Source organism: Xyrauchen texanus, chromosome 20, assembly GCF_025860055.1.
Source record: "Xyrauchen texanus isolate HMW12.3.18 chromosome 20, RBS_HiC_50CHRs, whole genome shotgun sequence".
NCBI lineage: Eukaryota > Metazoa > Chordata > Actinopteri > Cypriniformes > Catostomidae > Xyrauchen > Xyrauchen texanus.
Genome location: NC_068295.1, coordinates 35,654,152 through 35,670,813, shown reverse-complemented (window position 1 = coordinate 35,670,813; position 16,662 = coordinate 35,654,152). Strand labels below are relative to the sequence as shown.

Here is a 16,662-nt window from a genome sequence, read left to right as displayed (position 1 = left end):
GTCTGTCCTTCAGAGCAGCAAGGGTAGCCAGAACACACACACACACACACACACACACACACACACACACACACACACACACACACACACGTTGAGGACTCTCCATAGACAGAATGATTTTTATACTGTATGAACTATAGATTCTAAACCTAACCCTCACAGAAAAACTTTCTACATTTTCACATTTTCAAGCAATTTGAATTAAGGGGACACTAGAATTGTCCTCATAAACCACATTTATAGCATAATACCCTTGTAATTACCAGTTTGTAACCTAAAAAAAGTCCTCGTAAACCACCCAACCCCCCGTCCATGCATTCTTGTGTTCAACGTTAAAGATGTTGGTTCACGTTAAAAAAAGTTTATTGAACACGAGAAATTGTCCAGTGTAAACGGCTCCTTAAAAGCCATTTAAATTTGTTGATATGACAAACAGGAGATGTTAGATAGAAGCCTCAGTCAGTGAATGGTAACTGTCAGTCCCAAACATTCTGCCTAACATCTCCTTTTGTGTTCCACTGAAGAAAGAAAGTCATACAAGTTTGGGCCATCGTGAGGGTGTTTCAAGGTATTTTATACATCAAACAGGGGCCGTGTTAACAACAACACATTTTTTCTACCCGGCTCTAGACACAGCATTTATATTGTTGAGGCATGAAGTAGTCAAAGACATGCAGTGCGACTCTTTCATTGGCCACCTTGTGCTAAACAACATAGCTCTCCCGTGGGAAATATAAGCGAATAAATAGACCCCTTGAACCAGGAAACTTCAGCAAAACAGAGGGCCTTAATCCCAAACTGTGTATACACCCCTGCTGGAGAGACTCAATTTGTGCTGCCAATATGCAGGAATCAAGCAGCGATAGAATAAGTTAATTGGGATCAATCAGGTCGAAACTGGACTGGCACCCCAGGGCTGGGAGCCTTAGGCGAGCAAGATCTGACGGCGATTGCTTGAAAGATTTGTTTATTACTGACCAAGGATCGTTGGTGATGTGGTTGAACAGATCTGACACAACACAAACTGGAAAGTTGAAGCAGAATTCAGTGTCACTGTCACCCCTGTTAATAGAGATTTTCAACAATTGATGGACAGAGAAAAGGAGCATGCTAAAATGTTTAGTAGAGACTGTGCAAAGGAAGTGCTAAATTTAAAGGACTAGTTCCCGAAATGATTCTATCATTGTTTATTCATGTTGTTTCATTTTGTTAGAAACAATGACTTGCTTTCTTCTACGGAACACATAGGGTGAAATATCCTAGCTGCTCTTTTCCATATAATGAAAGTGAAGGTGACAAATGTGGAATTACAACAGGTTTGATGTAAATGACTATTGGTTTGTGCGTCTCTCGTGACCAAACGTTATTGACGCCATTTTTGAGCTTGACAGTCTTTGTCCCCTTTCACTTGAAACAGAACAATTGGGTTTGTAACGAAAATATTCATTTTTAGGTGGCCTATCTCTTAAATAATAAATTAAAGGAATATTCCGGGGTTCAATACAAGTTAAAGATGAAGTGTGTAACTTTTTTGATGTGAAAATAGGTTCTACTATCCAGTTTATTGTTCATTGAAAACTATAGGTAAGCTATTCATGGGTTTTCCTTCACCAAAAGTGTAAACACTGAGCCTCCCAGGCACTATCAAAGCACTGATGTTTATTTTTTGAGCGGCCCGCTCAGTCCATACCTTTATAGCTCATCCTTTAGCGTGAGTTTGGGGTGTGGCAACTTGTTCAGCTGGAGGAATTTGAAAATCCATGGCAGATGTTTTTCATGTTTGAGATGTACAGAGGAAAATAAAGTTAGCATCGCCAACAGAGACAGTATGGATTCAATTCAGAGTTAGCATTGGCATCATATTTACAAGTTGGAGGACACACATACACACACCACATATTATGAGATTTCTCCGGCAAACATGAGTGCCAATACAGAGAAGGCCGTGCAAGTAGCTAATACACCACTTCCATCCCCCCGTCAACAAAAGCGATCTTGCCTAGGGCTCCAAAACGTTCAATAATGCCGCTGTTGTTATGCTTACTAGTTACAAGAAGTACAATCCTACCTCACGTGCAGGATGTCCCGCACTGCACACCCAGCTGCCAATCAATCCAGCAATGTTTTTGGATGAGGCAGTGTCTATGCCACACTTTCCATCCGGTGTGTTTATGTTATAGTGATCTTGTTCATTATGATGTTAAACGTTTATCCCCTTTCAATTAGTATGGCCTATTTGTTCATAGGGAATCAGAGAGTGCGAAAGGCTGTGATGGGTCTAAGGGATGTGTGCAAAGATTGTTTGAAAACACAATTTATTTTTGTAATTCCGTTTGCTAACACTAGGAGCGCAGAAATTACACACTTCACATTTAAACTCAATCGACAGCATTTGTGGAATAATGTTGATTACAACAAAAAAATTATTTTGACTCATCATTCCTTTTCTTTAAAAAAAAAGGGAAAATCGAATTTACAGTGAAGCATATGCAACGGAAGTGAAAAGGGCCAATTTTTGGATTAATAGGCAAAACAAATTTATAACAAATTATAAAAGACTTATGTCTTCCATTCACTTCCATTGTAAGTGCCTCACTGTAACCCAGATTTTTCCTTTTTTTTAAAAGACTAAATACATTTTTTGTGGTAATCAATATTATGCCACAAACACTGTCGATTGAGTTTAACTCAAGTCTTTTATAAATTGTGCATTACTCATCATTGCCGGGAATTCATGCTTTCAGTTGTGATGGTTGGACTTAAATATTCACTCCGGACCATGACAGAGACAGAAAAAAAGCCTTGAATTTATATTGCTCAGTGACAGACCACCGCAAACCATCAGCTTAATAACACAATAAATTAAATGGGCTCATAAAATGGACTCGAACACTTTGTGCAACCTCACTTCTTCAGTATGTCTTAATGAAATCAATATACTGGACGTGGGCCCATGTCCTAATGCAGGGAAAACTAGATTACATTGGCTTGTATGTCTCTGTAATTAAATAAGAGCCATAGCGGGCAGCTGCAGAGTTATTTACCATTCCACTTACTCACTTAGGATCAGAAAAGAGCTTTTGTGTGTGTGTGTGTGTGTGTGTGTGTGTGTGTGTGTGCGTGCGTGCGTGCGTGTGTGTGTGTGTGTACACATTTATTTGTAAATCATTTTTAATTATTAATAAATTTAATTTTAATATTTAATTACTATATAACAAACAAACTGATAGAATTGGAACTCACATTCTCAAGTAATATGTAATCAATTATTCAAAAGGGTGTAGTGGAAATATAGCTAAGTGTATTTTCAGAAAAATGACTTTTACGGCTGTGGGCTATAGATTTGATACTCACGTCAGGATATTCTTTAACAGGCACATAAAGTTTCTCTTGGAGCTGAACAATAGGGCCGACAGCATCCGGGAGCTCTGAGCTTCTCTTCTCTGTGCTCCCGTTTAACGTGTCGTTGTACATGTCCTTTCGTACCCTGCTGATCTCTGAAACAAAGTGGAAATGTAAACTATGTGTTAGTATCTATTTCATTTAGGATGCACAATAGGCCAGAACAGGATTTGAAACTTCTGGGTAGCATTGAGATATAATGACATGCTACATTTCTTTGAATGCATAACAATTACTTATGGATTATATGCACTTTACTGTTATATGGCAGTAGAAGAGTGCAAAAGCTCCTTAAACGCTGTTCTTAAACATAATGAACCACAGAATGTCATTACACCATGTCGTAGCCAGGCATGACACGAAAAGATTCCATCAACAAATTTCTCTTTTCTCTCTGAATAGTGAAAATGCTGCACGACACCACACAATTACAGCAAATCAGAACTTGGCTTGCAAATACTCATTTAGTCAACTAGTAATCCTGAAAAGCATTCGACTAGCTGGCAAGCGAAGGTTTACCTTGTGAAAATAACACATCTACTAGGGCGCAGAGCAATTGTACTCCTTTTGCTACAAAATAGAACAAAGCACAACTGAAGCAGAATGATCACGGAGACAGGAGGTTGAAAGTTCTGCTGCTAAAATTGGTTTGTGCTTACCGAATTTCAAACCACTGCCTCCATTGGCCAAAGGTGGAAGTGTTGTTGTGGTGAAATATGCACAGAGGAGGCCAAAAGTGAGTTGTATTTTTAGTTGTAAATGACGTATTACAGCAAACTGGAATGCATATTTAGATAACCCTAACCCAAACCCCAACCCTAAACCTAACTGTCAATGGTGCAAAAATGTAATTTTAGAGCAGAAATACAAACTCCAAATCATGCTTTTGCTTAAGATAAAACGATTACTTCCTGGTTTCAATGGGAACAGAACCCATATTGTTGAGATTTTGCTCGGGACATGTGATCAGTAGCAACTCAGGCAAAGATGAACACATCTGAACTGATACAAAAATATCTGATCAGTGTTGGCACATGTCAGTAATTTGGCAGGATGGGGTCAACTTTAGGTTACTTGCACATTCGGAAGCAGTTTGTCGATAAGATAGTGTAGACTGAAGTCATGTCATTCTATATTGTGGAGTAGAATTTTGGACCTACGAGATTTCACAGTGGCCGAGTCTACCCAGTGAAATACCTCCAAAAAAGAAACCAAGTGATCAACAAAATGTCCATTGCCTGTGCCAAAAATCACCACCACAATGCTAGGGAGTTGTGGGCTGTTTACAAGGTTTTGCTATGTGTTTGCCAATATGTTCTTAGTGGTTTATGGCACATTGATATGTGTTTGCTGGGTGTTCTGGGTGGTTGCCAGGATGTTGCTAGAGAATTCTGGGTGATTGTTAGGTCATTGCTACTGGCTAGGGCTTCCTGATATGGCTTGTTTCCCTCCTTCAATCTAAGTCTATGGGATATTTTTGCCCGTTTTATCATCTGTCAGCTGAAAATTGTAAGTCAAATCAGTGAAAAAGTAATTATCTCTCAATAAGCAACATGATTCAAGGTATCATTAAAGTCCATAGCATAAACATGTGGGAAAAGTTATGCATCAAAGTTTAGTACTTAAAAAATGTTTTTTTTTTTTTTCCAAATCCTAAAATCTGTGTATAAGCAATAATGGGATGTTTCTTCAAATTCAGGCACAGACATTTTTCACATTCTCACTAGTTTATATAATTTATCTACTAACAATGTCTAACATTATTTATGTTCAACTATTTAGCAGAGACGGGCCACTTCTATTAAAATGAATGGGAGAAATTGGAACACAGAATGGCAGCCAACGATCAGCGGATGTAGAAAGGAAGTCCTGCCTAACAGGTAAAAGAGCCTTTTAGATACAGACATTGCCTGTCAAGCAGCTTGAGAACACGCACGCGCATTAGCTATACCAGCCGGGACAATTGCTTTTTTAGTGTAATATGAGGTAAAGAAGCACAATTTATGAAAAAAAAAACAGTGGTGGAAATTTGTAGTGGTGGAAATTACACCACAACTGTGGGACAGTTGTAATTGGAAAAAAAGAAAAGAAGATTAAAAAACTAAAATGACAATAAATATAAAGGTTTATGCAATAAGGTGAACTATAATAAGATTTATGTTTATTTCACTCTTTGTTTAGATTGTTTTAAACATGTTATAATTTGTATTTTTATAATGGATTTTCATATAAAAATATATACATAAAGGCATTTGAAAAGTACCAAAATTAAATTATGATGGCCTTAGTGAAAAGTTTCTATCAGTTGTTTATGACCTTTACATTACAATAAATAATAATAAAATTAGAATAAAAAAGTTAGGTTAGGTATAAAGTATGTTGGGTAAAAAGTTTAAATATGTTCATTTAATCAAAATCAACCCCAAGAAAACGAAATGGCCAGAAGCTAAAGAAACGTATTTATTAACTAATAATTGTTTCCAAAAAGGGTTCTAAAAATAAATCCATCCATCTCTCATTGTTCAGCCAAACAGGTAGTCCTGCCATTGATTGAGCTAGAAAGTAACATTTTGCACTCAAACACAGCAATATTTTGAAAGCACCACAGAGGCGCAACACTTACACTATTCCAGAAGTCAACATACAAGTGGCTTTCTAATAGTAGTCTCTGCACATTGCAGTGGGACAGGAGAAAGCACTGTAGATTAACAACAAAATAAAGACACACTTCTCTTAACTTCTGAAACTCCTGCTCTCTACTCTACTCTGTAAACTCTGCAGTCTACTGCAGGAGAATGAGGTCAAATGGAGAAGGGCAATCACTATAATTACATGTGATCCCTTATGTCACTTAATAAAGTGAGAAATAACTGTCATTTCTGAAACTAGCCACTATTATCATTGAGGAGAAGCAGGAATTAGAAACAAGAGAGAGAGGCATTGAGGTAGAATACAGAGCAAGTGAGAGTTCTAATATGGTGGGAAAGTCAATTAAAACCACCAAATATGTTAATATTTCATATAAGACATTACATTTCCACTTCTCCAGCCACTGCCAATGTTGTGTAATTTTATTAGTGGAGGATGAATACCCTGTCTCAATTCTCAGGGGCAAATCAATGTGGAAACAGAGATATAATTGCAATGAGATTGCACACTGCCATATATACAAACACACACGCACGCACGCACACACACACACACACACACTCACACACACACACACACACATGTTGGGTTTCCATGTTTAATGGGGACTTTCCATAAACATGGTTTTTATACTGTACAAACTATATATTATATCCCCTAACCCCTAACCCTCACAGAAAACTTTCTGCATTTTTTACGTTTTTTATAAACATAATTTAGTATGATTTATAAGCTGTTTTCCTCATGGGGAACGACAAAATGTCCCCACAATTTCAAAAATTGTATATCTTTTAAAAAGTTACTAAATTTACTTAAATACTATCCTTACGATCTATCTATAGAAATTACACTTCAGCTATAAAGAATCTAAAAATATTTTAGCAGCTTCCCACATCATAGCCTGTGGACCGAGGTTGCCTTGGACCGACACTTCTAAATGTCTGTTTAATGGTTGTCCGAGCTCATCTCAATAAATCTCAGCTTAAAAGAGCCCTGATAGTGGCCATAAGTAAAGTGCAGGCTTTATAGCAATGTTGTTATCAAAAGTGATTTAAGCTTTCCACGTTGACATCGAAGGCCACCGCCAAGAAAGACAGTAGCATTGATAGAGAACTTCCTCTGAGCTTGGGTAGACAAGAATGATGGCCACAACAGCACCTGCCCATTAAGAGTCGGTGTGGGAGAATAAGAGCCTCTCGATCCATAAAAAATAATGTAATTAGTGAAGAATGAGAGTTCTTCTAGACTCGTTTCTTTCCATTAACTTTAGAGGGAAGTTAGTTATATGAATGGAACATGTGTCCATAAAACACAGTAAGAAAAGGTAAGAGGTTGCATCTAAGCAAACCGATTGCTCACGAAAGCTGTGGCAGGCATTGCTATGAATACATTTAAATGTATTCATTAAGCAGAAGCTTTTATACAAAGTAACTATTACAAGCAAGCGATTAATACATAAAGAGAAAACAATACAGTTCCATCAGACCAAATTTATAGTGCAATAAGGCAATGAGTCAGTTAGGAGACATAAAGTCTGTGACATTACTTCACCAAAGTGTGGACATATAGGAGGACCAGAAGGCCTGAGTGTGGCATTTGGACAGGGCCAGTGAGTGTGAAGGTTTTAGAAAGTGCCCTTGAAACTTTCATGAATAGTGCTGGGGAACTATATTTAAAAGTAAACTTTTTATGGGAAGGGATACATTATAAGCTTTTATGCAGGGGTGTAAAGTAACAAATTACAAATACTCACGTTACTGTAATTAACTACTTTTTCCCAAGAATGTTACTTTTTTAAGTAGTTTAAAAATTGTATAATTGTAATTTTACTTTAGAATATTTTAAGTGTTGTAATTTTACTTTTACTGCGCTACTGTGTTCACTACTTCCCTGACCTGATTTTATTTTTATCTATCAACATGATTGGCTAGGGAGAGTCTTAGTGGATTTTAACGGCAGCTGCAGATCTGGCATCAACTGTTATGGATGTGGAGAATGCCTCAAGCATAGTTTACAGCTGACCATCTCTGGAAGGGATTTTCACATTGAAAAAGGACAACTGTATGATCGTGTCATGTGAGTTTAACTTGCTTGACTTGCTTATCTTGACACCGGAGGCGATTTGCAGGCTTCAGTGAGTACGGCTCCGCTGGGAAAATCCCCACGGACCGGCCACTCCCCAATACGCTCATAAGCTTCCGTCCAGCACTGGGATGATGCAGGCTTGCCTCACTGCCACTGGAGTTAGACTCGGTGTCAATGATAGCGCACCTCACGAACGAGTGCGCGCAGTCGGTGCTGGACTTCCTGAAATTATCCAGGCGGCAAATGTCGGTCCCACTGAAATATTTTCAGAGGCTCCTGGGGCATATGGCATCCTCAGCCCTCAGCAGCGGTCACACAGCTCGAGTTGATACATATGAGACCACTACAGCACTGGCTCCAGACCCGAGTCCCGAGACACGCATGGCACCGCAGCACATATCGTTTGGCTCTCGCCGCTTTTTCAGCTCTTGTACCAACCTTGCGTTCTTGCGGACAGCAGTCCTCATACAGCAAGTGTCCAGGCGTGTCGTGGTTATAACGGACGCCTCCAAGACCGGCTGGTGCGCCATGTGCAACAGGCACTCAGCTGCTGGCTCCTGGACAGGACCTCATCTGCATTGGCATATCAACTGCCTTGAGTTGCTGGCAGTATTGCTCGCCTTGCGGAGGCTATGGCCGTTGATTCAGGGCAAGCATGTGTTGGTCCGGATGGTCAACATGTCGACGGTGGCATACATAAACCACCAAGGTGGTTTACGCTCCCGTCCCATATTTCAACTCGCCCATCGCCGCCTCCTCTGAAGTCGGACGTGACTCAGGTCGCTGTGCGGCACTCACATCCCGGGCAACCTCAACGTCACAACAGATGCTCTGTCACAGCAGGTAACGCTCAGGGGACAGTGGAGACTCCACCCTCAGGTGGTCCAGCTGATTTGGAGTCCCTCTGCCCGTTCTGGTATGGCCTGACGGGAGCTCCCCTCAGTACAGACGTGATGGCACACAGCTGGCCCCAAGGGCTACGCAAGTATGCATTCCTCCCAGTGAGCCTACTTGCACAGGTTCTGTGCAAAGTCAGGGAGGACGAGGAGCAGGTCACCCTCGTGGCTCTGTACTTGTCCACACAGACCTGGTTCTCTGTCCTCACGCTCTTAGTGACAGCTCCCCCCTGGCAAGTTCCCCTGAGGAAGGACCTTCATTCTCAGGGATGGGGTACCCTCTGGCACCCACACCCAGACCTCTGGAAACTCCATGTCTGGTCCCTGGACGGGATGTGGCGGACCTAATGGATCGTTAACACGATCGCTCAGACTAGAGCTCCTTCTACAAGGCACCTCTACTCCTTGAAGTGGGGTATCTTCGTTAGGTGGTGTCCTTCCCGTGGCGAAGAACCCCAGAGTTGCGAGGTCGGGTCAGTGCTTTCCTTCCTGCAAGAGAGTCTGGACAGGCAGCTGTCCCCCTCCACTCTCAAGTTTTATGTAGCTGCTATAGCAGCATTAAAAAAGATGACATCCAAGGTAAGTCCCTTGGTAAGCATGACCTGATTATCAGGTTCCTGAGAGGTGCCATGAGGGTGAAACCCCCTAGACCATGCCTCTTTCCCTCCTGGGACCTCTCAGTGGTCGCTCTCAGGCCTTCGGAGAGCTCCCTTCGAGCCCCTTGAGTCAGTCGAGTTTATATCTTTTTATGTTATGAGTCATTCAATCATAGACCCGTTCTCTACCGAAACAATGAAAGTGATTGAGAACAATTTGTTTGCCTAAAAGATTTGTTTCAAAAACACTGATACTCTTAAAAAAAATTAAACACCATTAATTCACAACCAAATTAGGTGAGCAGAGCAGTTAGTGAAGTTCTGCTTCATGCTTTGGCTTCTTACGGAACTATTTTCGCGGGTGGAAAATAAATGCATGAACTAACTTGCATTTAATCAATACCGTATAAGCATGAGTGCTGTTGTTCTGTAAATCCTCTCCGAATCACAGCTATGCTAATATATGGAGCAACAGTAATCGTGCTTAGGTGATATTGCTTAATTGTGTTACTTTTTCTCACAGTCAGTTGTTTAAGATTTTCTCTCTTCCAGGATGGTAGCACTATTCTTGGCTTGCAGGTGTTTTTTATTTTTAAGTGGTATTATAGCTGTAGATCTGTGTTAGTCTCCATTTACATAATTTGCATGGAACACCTACACAATACACCACTTGCAGTGTAGACAGCTTCATTGATGATAATAAGTGAGATGTAGCTTGAAGTGTAGACAGTAGACACTGTGTTGTGCATTGCATAAACCTACGTGACTATGTTATAGGGAGGGGAGAGGTTTTCATTAGCATTTGTCAGTAAATCAATTAGAAAAATAGAAAAGTAAATGTTACTTATTTGAAAAAGTAATTCAGATTCTGAATTATGGTGTTATTTTAAGAAGTAATGTGTTACTTTACTTGTTACTCCAAATGTAAAGCATTTAACCCAACACAGGAAATTAGAAAGATTTAAGGAGTCTCAAAAATGAAATAAAACACACAAATACTATTTGTGAAGACAAGGCTCTGATTGTGATTTCAATGATAAATTTGCCTTGGCTCCAAGTATCCTGTTATGATAATCTAAAACACCAGCTAGTCCATCCAGATCCCCATATTAGCTTTACAAATATACCGGTACTCCAAAGTTCTACGTCAAGGCCGCTCAGTCTGTATTTCACAGCAAAGATGCTGAGGATTAGCTCTGCCGCGCTGGAGACGAAGACGTGCATCTTTCACTGGCTCTAACAACAGCGATTTAAACTGCATTCTCGTCCAGCTTTAGAAGGCTGAGTAACACCAAGCCATTAGTTGTCAAACTGCTAACAGCTGTAAAAACCTTAAAAAACCATAGGAATAACATTTTGCTACCAAACAGATAAACTCATTTACCAAAAGAGTTCAAATCCCTGCAGTGCCTCCAAATGCATGCTGAGTGATTTAATATTACTGTCAGATCATGTTGGGCAATGTGGACATGTTTATAGATGCTCACATCCAAATGCACAGTGTTTAAAGGCATAAACAGAAAAGAATGCATCAGGAATGGATCATGATGGTTGACATTATGCATGGGAAAAAAAAAATGCAATGAAAGTGAAAGGTGAATGAAACTAACTTTCTGCTTAACATTTCCTTTTGTTTTCTATGGAAGAAAAGAAACATACAGGTTTCAAATAGAATGAGTTTGAGTAAATTATGACACTAGTTTAGATGAACTATCTTTTTAAAGACCCACCAAGTAGTCGATTATGAAAATATGTAGTTTGCACATACCTAGAATGCATGATGTGCTCAAGGTTGTTTTCTTCATTGGCTGATTAGGGAGGGCTGCCCAGTGGACAGATCAGGTCACAGACCCGATTAAACTGTCAGTGATGATTTATGGACAGCGTTATTAAAGCATTTTTAAAAGCGTTTTTTTAGTGATTTGTCAGCTTTCTTGTCCTCCGAATTCAATCATTTTCCTGTGCTGGCCTCCAGGGCTGGACTTACCGCACTACTGAGCACGCAACAACCACCTGCGCACATACTGATACTCATTTTGGCACACATTACATGCGCAGTCATACACAAAGAGTCCATGGTGTGATGGAAGCTTCCTCCAACACAGATGTGCAAGTATTCACATAACTTAATTACGGAAAACAGCCAACACATCCAGCCAAGACCAGCTAGATTTCCAAGCTGCTTTAGGATACTTCAGACTGGTTAGTGCTTGGTTGATGCTGGTCTAGCAAAACTCCAGTTTGGTCTGAGATGCTGGTAAACCAACATGGAACAGCTTGTCCAAAATAAAAATTATTTTATTATTTATTAAATACACGCAGGTTTGTCAATGGTTTCAAACATCATTAGGTTTAAATTTGAATGTTCACTGAAAAATCTGAATTACTGTTAATTAATTTTCAAAAACAATTTAAATTTCAGTCTTTTCCTCATAAAAACCTATTGTGTGGCATAAGAAGATTAGGAATATAGTGTGCAAGTTGTATAGACTACTCTTATGGCACTTTTTTGGTGCCATTTTGTCCGTTTTGGAGCACGACAGCACCAATCCAAATTCACATTCATTGTCTGAATTGTCTACCTTTAGCAAAAATAGCCCATTTTTGTGTTTCACAGATGAAAGCAATACAAACGTGTTTAGAACAACATGAGTAGATAATAAAAAAGTTTTAATTTTGGGGCGAATTACTCCTTTAAGCAGACTTTAGGGGTTAAATCAGCAAACTAGTATCCTACACTCTGGGCACCTGCATTCAAAACAAATAGTGACCAACCATGCAAATCTTTTCAGAAGGGCTGCTGCTTCTTTTCTAAGTCTCTAGAAAGGAAATCTCTAGAAACACTTTTCTGCATCCCTGCAATGCCCAGTCAATACACTTCGATCTATCCTAACTGTCACTTCAACACAATCTGCCTTCCAGATCTCCCACAATCAGACTCGCCTTTCACCGGCATCACAGACTATTAGCCCAGCCCCAGAGTGAGTGCCCCTCAACAACCGGGCAACTCTATCTTGGCAGTGATCTCCAATTATAATCACAGCTCTGCTCAATCAGAGAATTTTCAACTGAAAACACGGCAGCTGTAGCCGCCACGCCTCCTTTGACCTCGTAGATATTACTGGTGACAAATCACAGACACCTCGGCTTTCTTAATATTGACCAAACACCTGTAAAATGATGTGTCTTCCGAATAGATGACAACTTCAGCTCTAATGATAGCTGCAAGATGAAATCACAGAGCATTATACGTATGTGACAATGCCTGTGAGCAAGGCGTGATCATCTGAACAGATGAATACAGTACGACAACACGGACATGTAGTCCGTGAGAGATGTACGCATGGAGAGAGAGAAAAACAGAAAAGCATGGGGGGACTGCTAGAAGTAGAGTATAAGAGAAAGAACAAGGAAAAATTGTAAATTAAAATAATAGACATATTAACACCCATAGAAAGAAAAATTCCCATATGATTTAATTAATATTTTAATTATTTCCCTAGACTCTAATGAGATTAAGTGGAGTAAATCAAGACTTTTGCTCAAGTCTCCAGCTTATAGTGTTATTTTTGACACCGTTTTTGGTCATAGTTTTTCTACAGTTTTAGTTATTGTCATAGTTTTAGTCTTTTGACAAAAATGTCCTTTAAAATTTGTAAATATTTTGTCATGTCATATTCATTACCTGTAGTAAGTTTTACTGACTATAATTGCATATAATTTTATAACATTTAAAAATAAAATAACATTTAAGTAACAATTTTAGTTAATTATAATGTGCAAAATGACAAAAACTTGTGTCAAACTGTAACAGACTAAAAAAAAAAATTTAATTACGTTCACATGACGTTATGGTGTTAGTGCCTCAGAAATTACACACTTAACACTCACACCTCTAAATGATGCTTAACTGAGAACTCCATTAATTCTTCTGGGCTTTAAAAGACCAACCTCTGAGCAATTAAATATTCTTTTGGGAGCACAACTAAGAGATGAGGCAACAAGAAACAAAATTAGGGATGGGTGGAAGTATCAATACTTCAGATATTGATGTTGTATTAAAAGGACTGACACTCATAAAAATATAGATACTAAAGGTTTTTATTAAACTAGTGATTTTATAGTTTATTAGCCATGAAAACATTAGTAATTAAAAAAAAAAAAAAAAAAAAATAGTAATTAGAGCATTACTTTCAATGCATTAACACATGCAATTAATTGAAAAGGTTTAAGACGTTATTTTTTTCTTAATCGTGATGAACGCATTTACCATTAATAAGGCATAAAAAAATTATATATACTGCTCAGAGAAGTGGGGAAACCTTTGCGATGGGTCTGCCCTGAATCATTACACTGTACACACCACAAACAGAAACACAAGTCGTGTCAGTGATCAAATAATGTGGAAAGGACCTCTTAACGCTATTATTGTACAAAATAAGCCCATGTGGGACTTGTGATATAAATCAAGTACTTTGCAGCCTCTATAATGCACAATTTAATTATCACAGAAGCACGTCAAGTCTTAACTAACACAAATTGCAGAACGTGATGGTGTTTGCAAGCACTTTTCATGTGGAGTGCTTGACATTGGCACTGACGCCCTGATATTAATCATAATGCCCATTGCAATGAAAATGCAACCTATGTGGAGACTAAGGCTGCAAATAACGATTATTTTGATAATCGATTAATCTAACGATTATTAGAACGATTGTTCGACTATTCGGCGATTATTGCAATGATTAATCATTCTTTTTTAACCGATTATTCAGCTTGTGTCCCGACTTAAAAGGTTGTATTAAACATGCTTACTAACAACAAAGAGGACAAAATCATCTTTAAAAATACCTCTAAATGACATTCACTGAATTAAAGGGGAAAAATACTTTTTATTAAGTTGAATTAAAGAAATTCACAGCAAAAAATCCTATTGTAATCAAGTATTTTGTCTTGTTTTCCATTTTAAATGGTCTTAAAATCCTTAAAACAAGTTACATTTACTTGAGAAGCAACATGATATTTAGACTTGCTTTAAGAGAATGTATCTTAAATGTATTTTGTATTTGAGTGTATTTTTTCACTTGGTTATAATTCTGAGAGTGCAGTAAAGACAAAATCTACTTACACTCAAGATTTATTCTCTAAAAGCAATACTCTGCTTCTCAGGTGAATACATTTTATTTTAAAAGATTTTTAGATATTTTAAAATATTTGTATTTTTAATATTATATTCAACATTCTCAGATAATTTTTTCTTCTGCAGTATACTTCCTTAAGTAAATGTACATTGTTTTAAATGAGTTTTAGATATTTTTATTGGAAAACAAGCCATAACAAATCATAAACTTATTTTTTTGCAGTGTATAATGGGGCGAAGACTACCCTCTCTCCCCTTTCTGTTCACTTCAAACCATATTGAACTCACACACACACAAACACACACACACACACACACGCAGCACACACACACACACACACACACAAACTCTCTCTTATCAATAAAGCTGCTTATTGGCAATTTTCTTCACGATAAGAAATGCACAGTGACATATATTATGATTCAATAAGTCACGAGCATTCGGGTTATAATCTAGCTGCGTCAAGCGACATGAGAGGGATGAGCATTCCCGCCACAGAGTGAGTCTCAGCCAGGTGCAGTTTCAATCTCTCCTCCTCAGATCGGGACATTCGCGCAACTCATAGAAGAGGTGCTGACTGCACAGAGAAATGCCAGCTTCGGAGTTTGTAGTGAATTACATGACCTGCTTCTGTATTATTTTAACTTTTAATCAAGCTAAAACGCATTAAAACTGCATTTAAGGTGTAACACCGGGGTGTTTCCTTTAAAGAGCTCCGACTCCGACTTATTCCACAACGAGAATGCTTCTGTATTTATTATTTTGTATTTTTGCATAATTCCCTCATTCTTTGTAATCTACATCACCTAAAGCTGTTTAGAAAGTTTAGTGTGCATCTGGACATGTGTTTTCTTCTTCTCCTCATTCAGGTGCGAACTTTAGTGCTGCTCTTGCGCATCATCATTAGAGTTTAAGGTGATCTCATGTATGTTAAACGAGATCAAACGACTATTCAACAATGACAATTTATTATCGTCAACGTTGTCGATAATATCGACTAATCATTTCAGCCCTAGTGGAAACTCATTCTTCTATTTAGTTAACCTCCCACTTAGACTTTAGAAAACGTTTAATGTTACTTGAATTGATGCTATTTTAGTGCATTTCTATCTTTATACTGTGGAAGGCTTTGTTTGGAAAATGTTAATAAAAAATGGTTACACATATTGGGGATTTTTTGTCTTTCCTTAGAAGGGAATAAGTGTGTTTTGACAGGAAAAAAGTATATATTGAGTAAAATGTCAGCACTATCAAAATCTGTGATTAATCACGACTAACTATGCAAAATTATGTGATTAATCGCGATTAAAATGTTATCAAGTGACATTACTATTATCAATATAAACAAATAGTTACATATGATTGCATCTATTTCTCCTTTCACTCATCTTAACGAGCAGAAATGCTGAATGACACAACCATTCGCAAGTATCGGTATCAATATCTGCGATATTGGCCTTGATAGTAATTTATATCAGATTGAAAAGTAAATAAGTGGTATTGCCCAACCATAAATAAAACAGTGACAAAATTGCTAATTAAGAGAAGGAGAAAATGATTTATTGAAAAATGATTTATTGCCTTCATTGTGGCAAAGAAACACACTAAGCAGTATGAGAAACTGCCTATTCTTCAAGGTGCTCTTAAAGGTGGCTATAGGTATCATGTAACACCAAAAAAAAGAGGCAGAGAGCATGAGTAGGATGTGAGCACAGAGGGATAGTGATATTACAGCGTGGACACTGAGAATGAAAACTACACCTGACCCCACCACAGACATAAGTAAAAAAAAAAAAACATGCTTTTACTGACACTTTCCAGAGAGTAAATAGAGAAAAGTATGAAAAGACAGAGGAAAGGGAACATCGTGAAAGACAGAGATGACGTCCTTCT

The 16,662-nt window shown here is 38.3% G+C and overlaps 1 protein-coding gene across 4 annotated transcripts in view; it reads right to left on the bottom strand.

Moving 5' to 3' along the window:
* Positions 1–16,662, bottom strand: part of LOC127660706 (protein quaking-like) — a 130,755-nt gene that overhangs the window by 85,754 nt on the left and 28,339 nt on the right. For all 4 annotated transcript variants that reach the window (XM_052151081.1, XM_052151084.1, XM_052151082.1 and 1 more), the window contains exon 2: positions 3,355–3,497. In XM_052151081.1, coding sequence (XP_052007041.1) covers positions 3,355–3,497 — 143 coding nt within the window. The remainder of the gene's footprint in view (positions 1–3,354; positions 3,498–16,662) is intronic.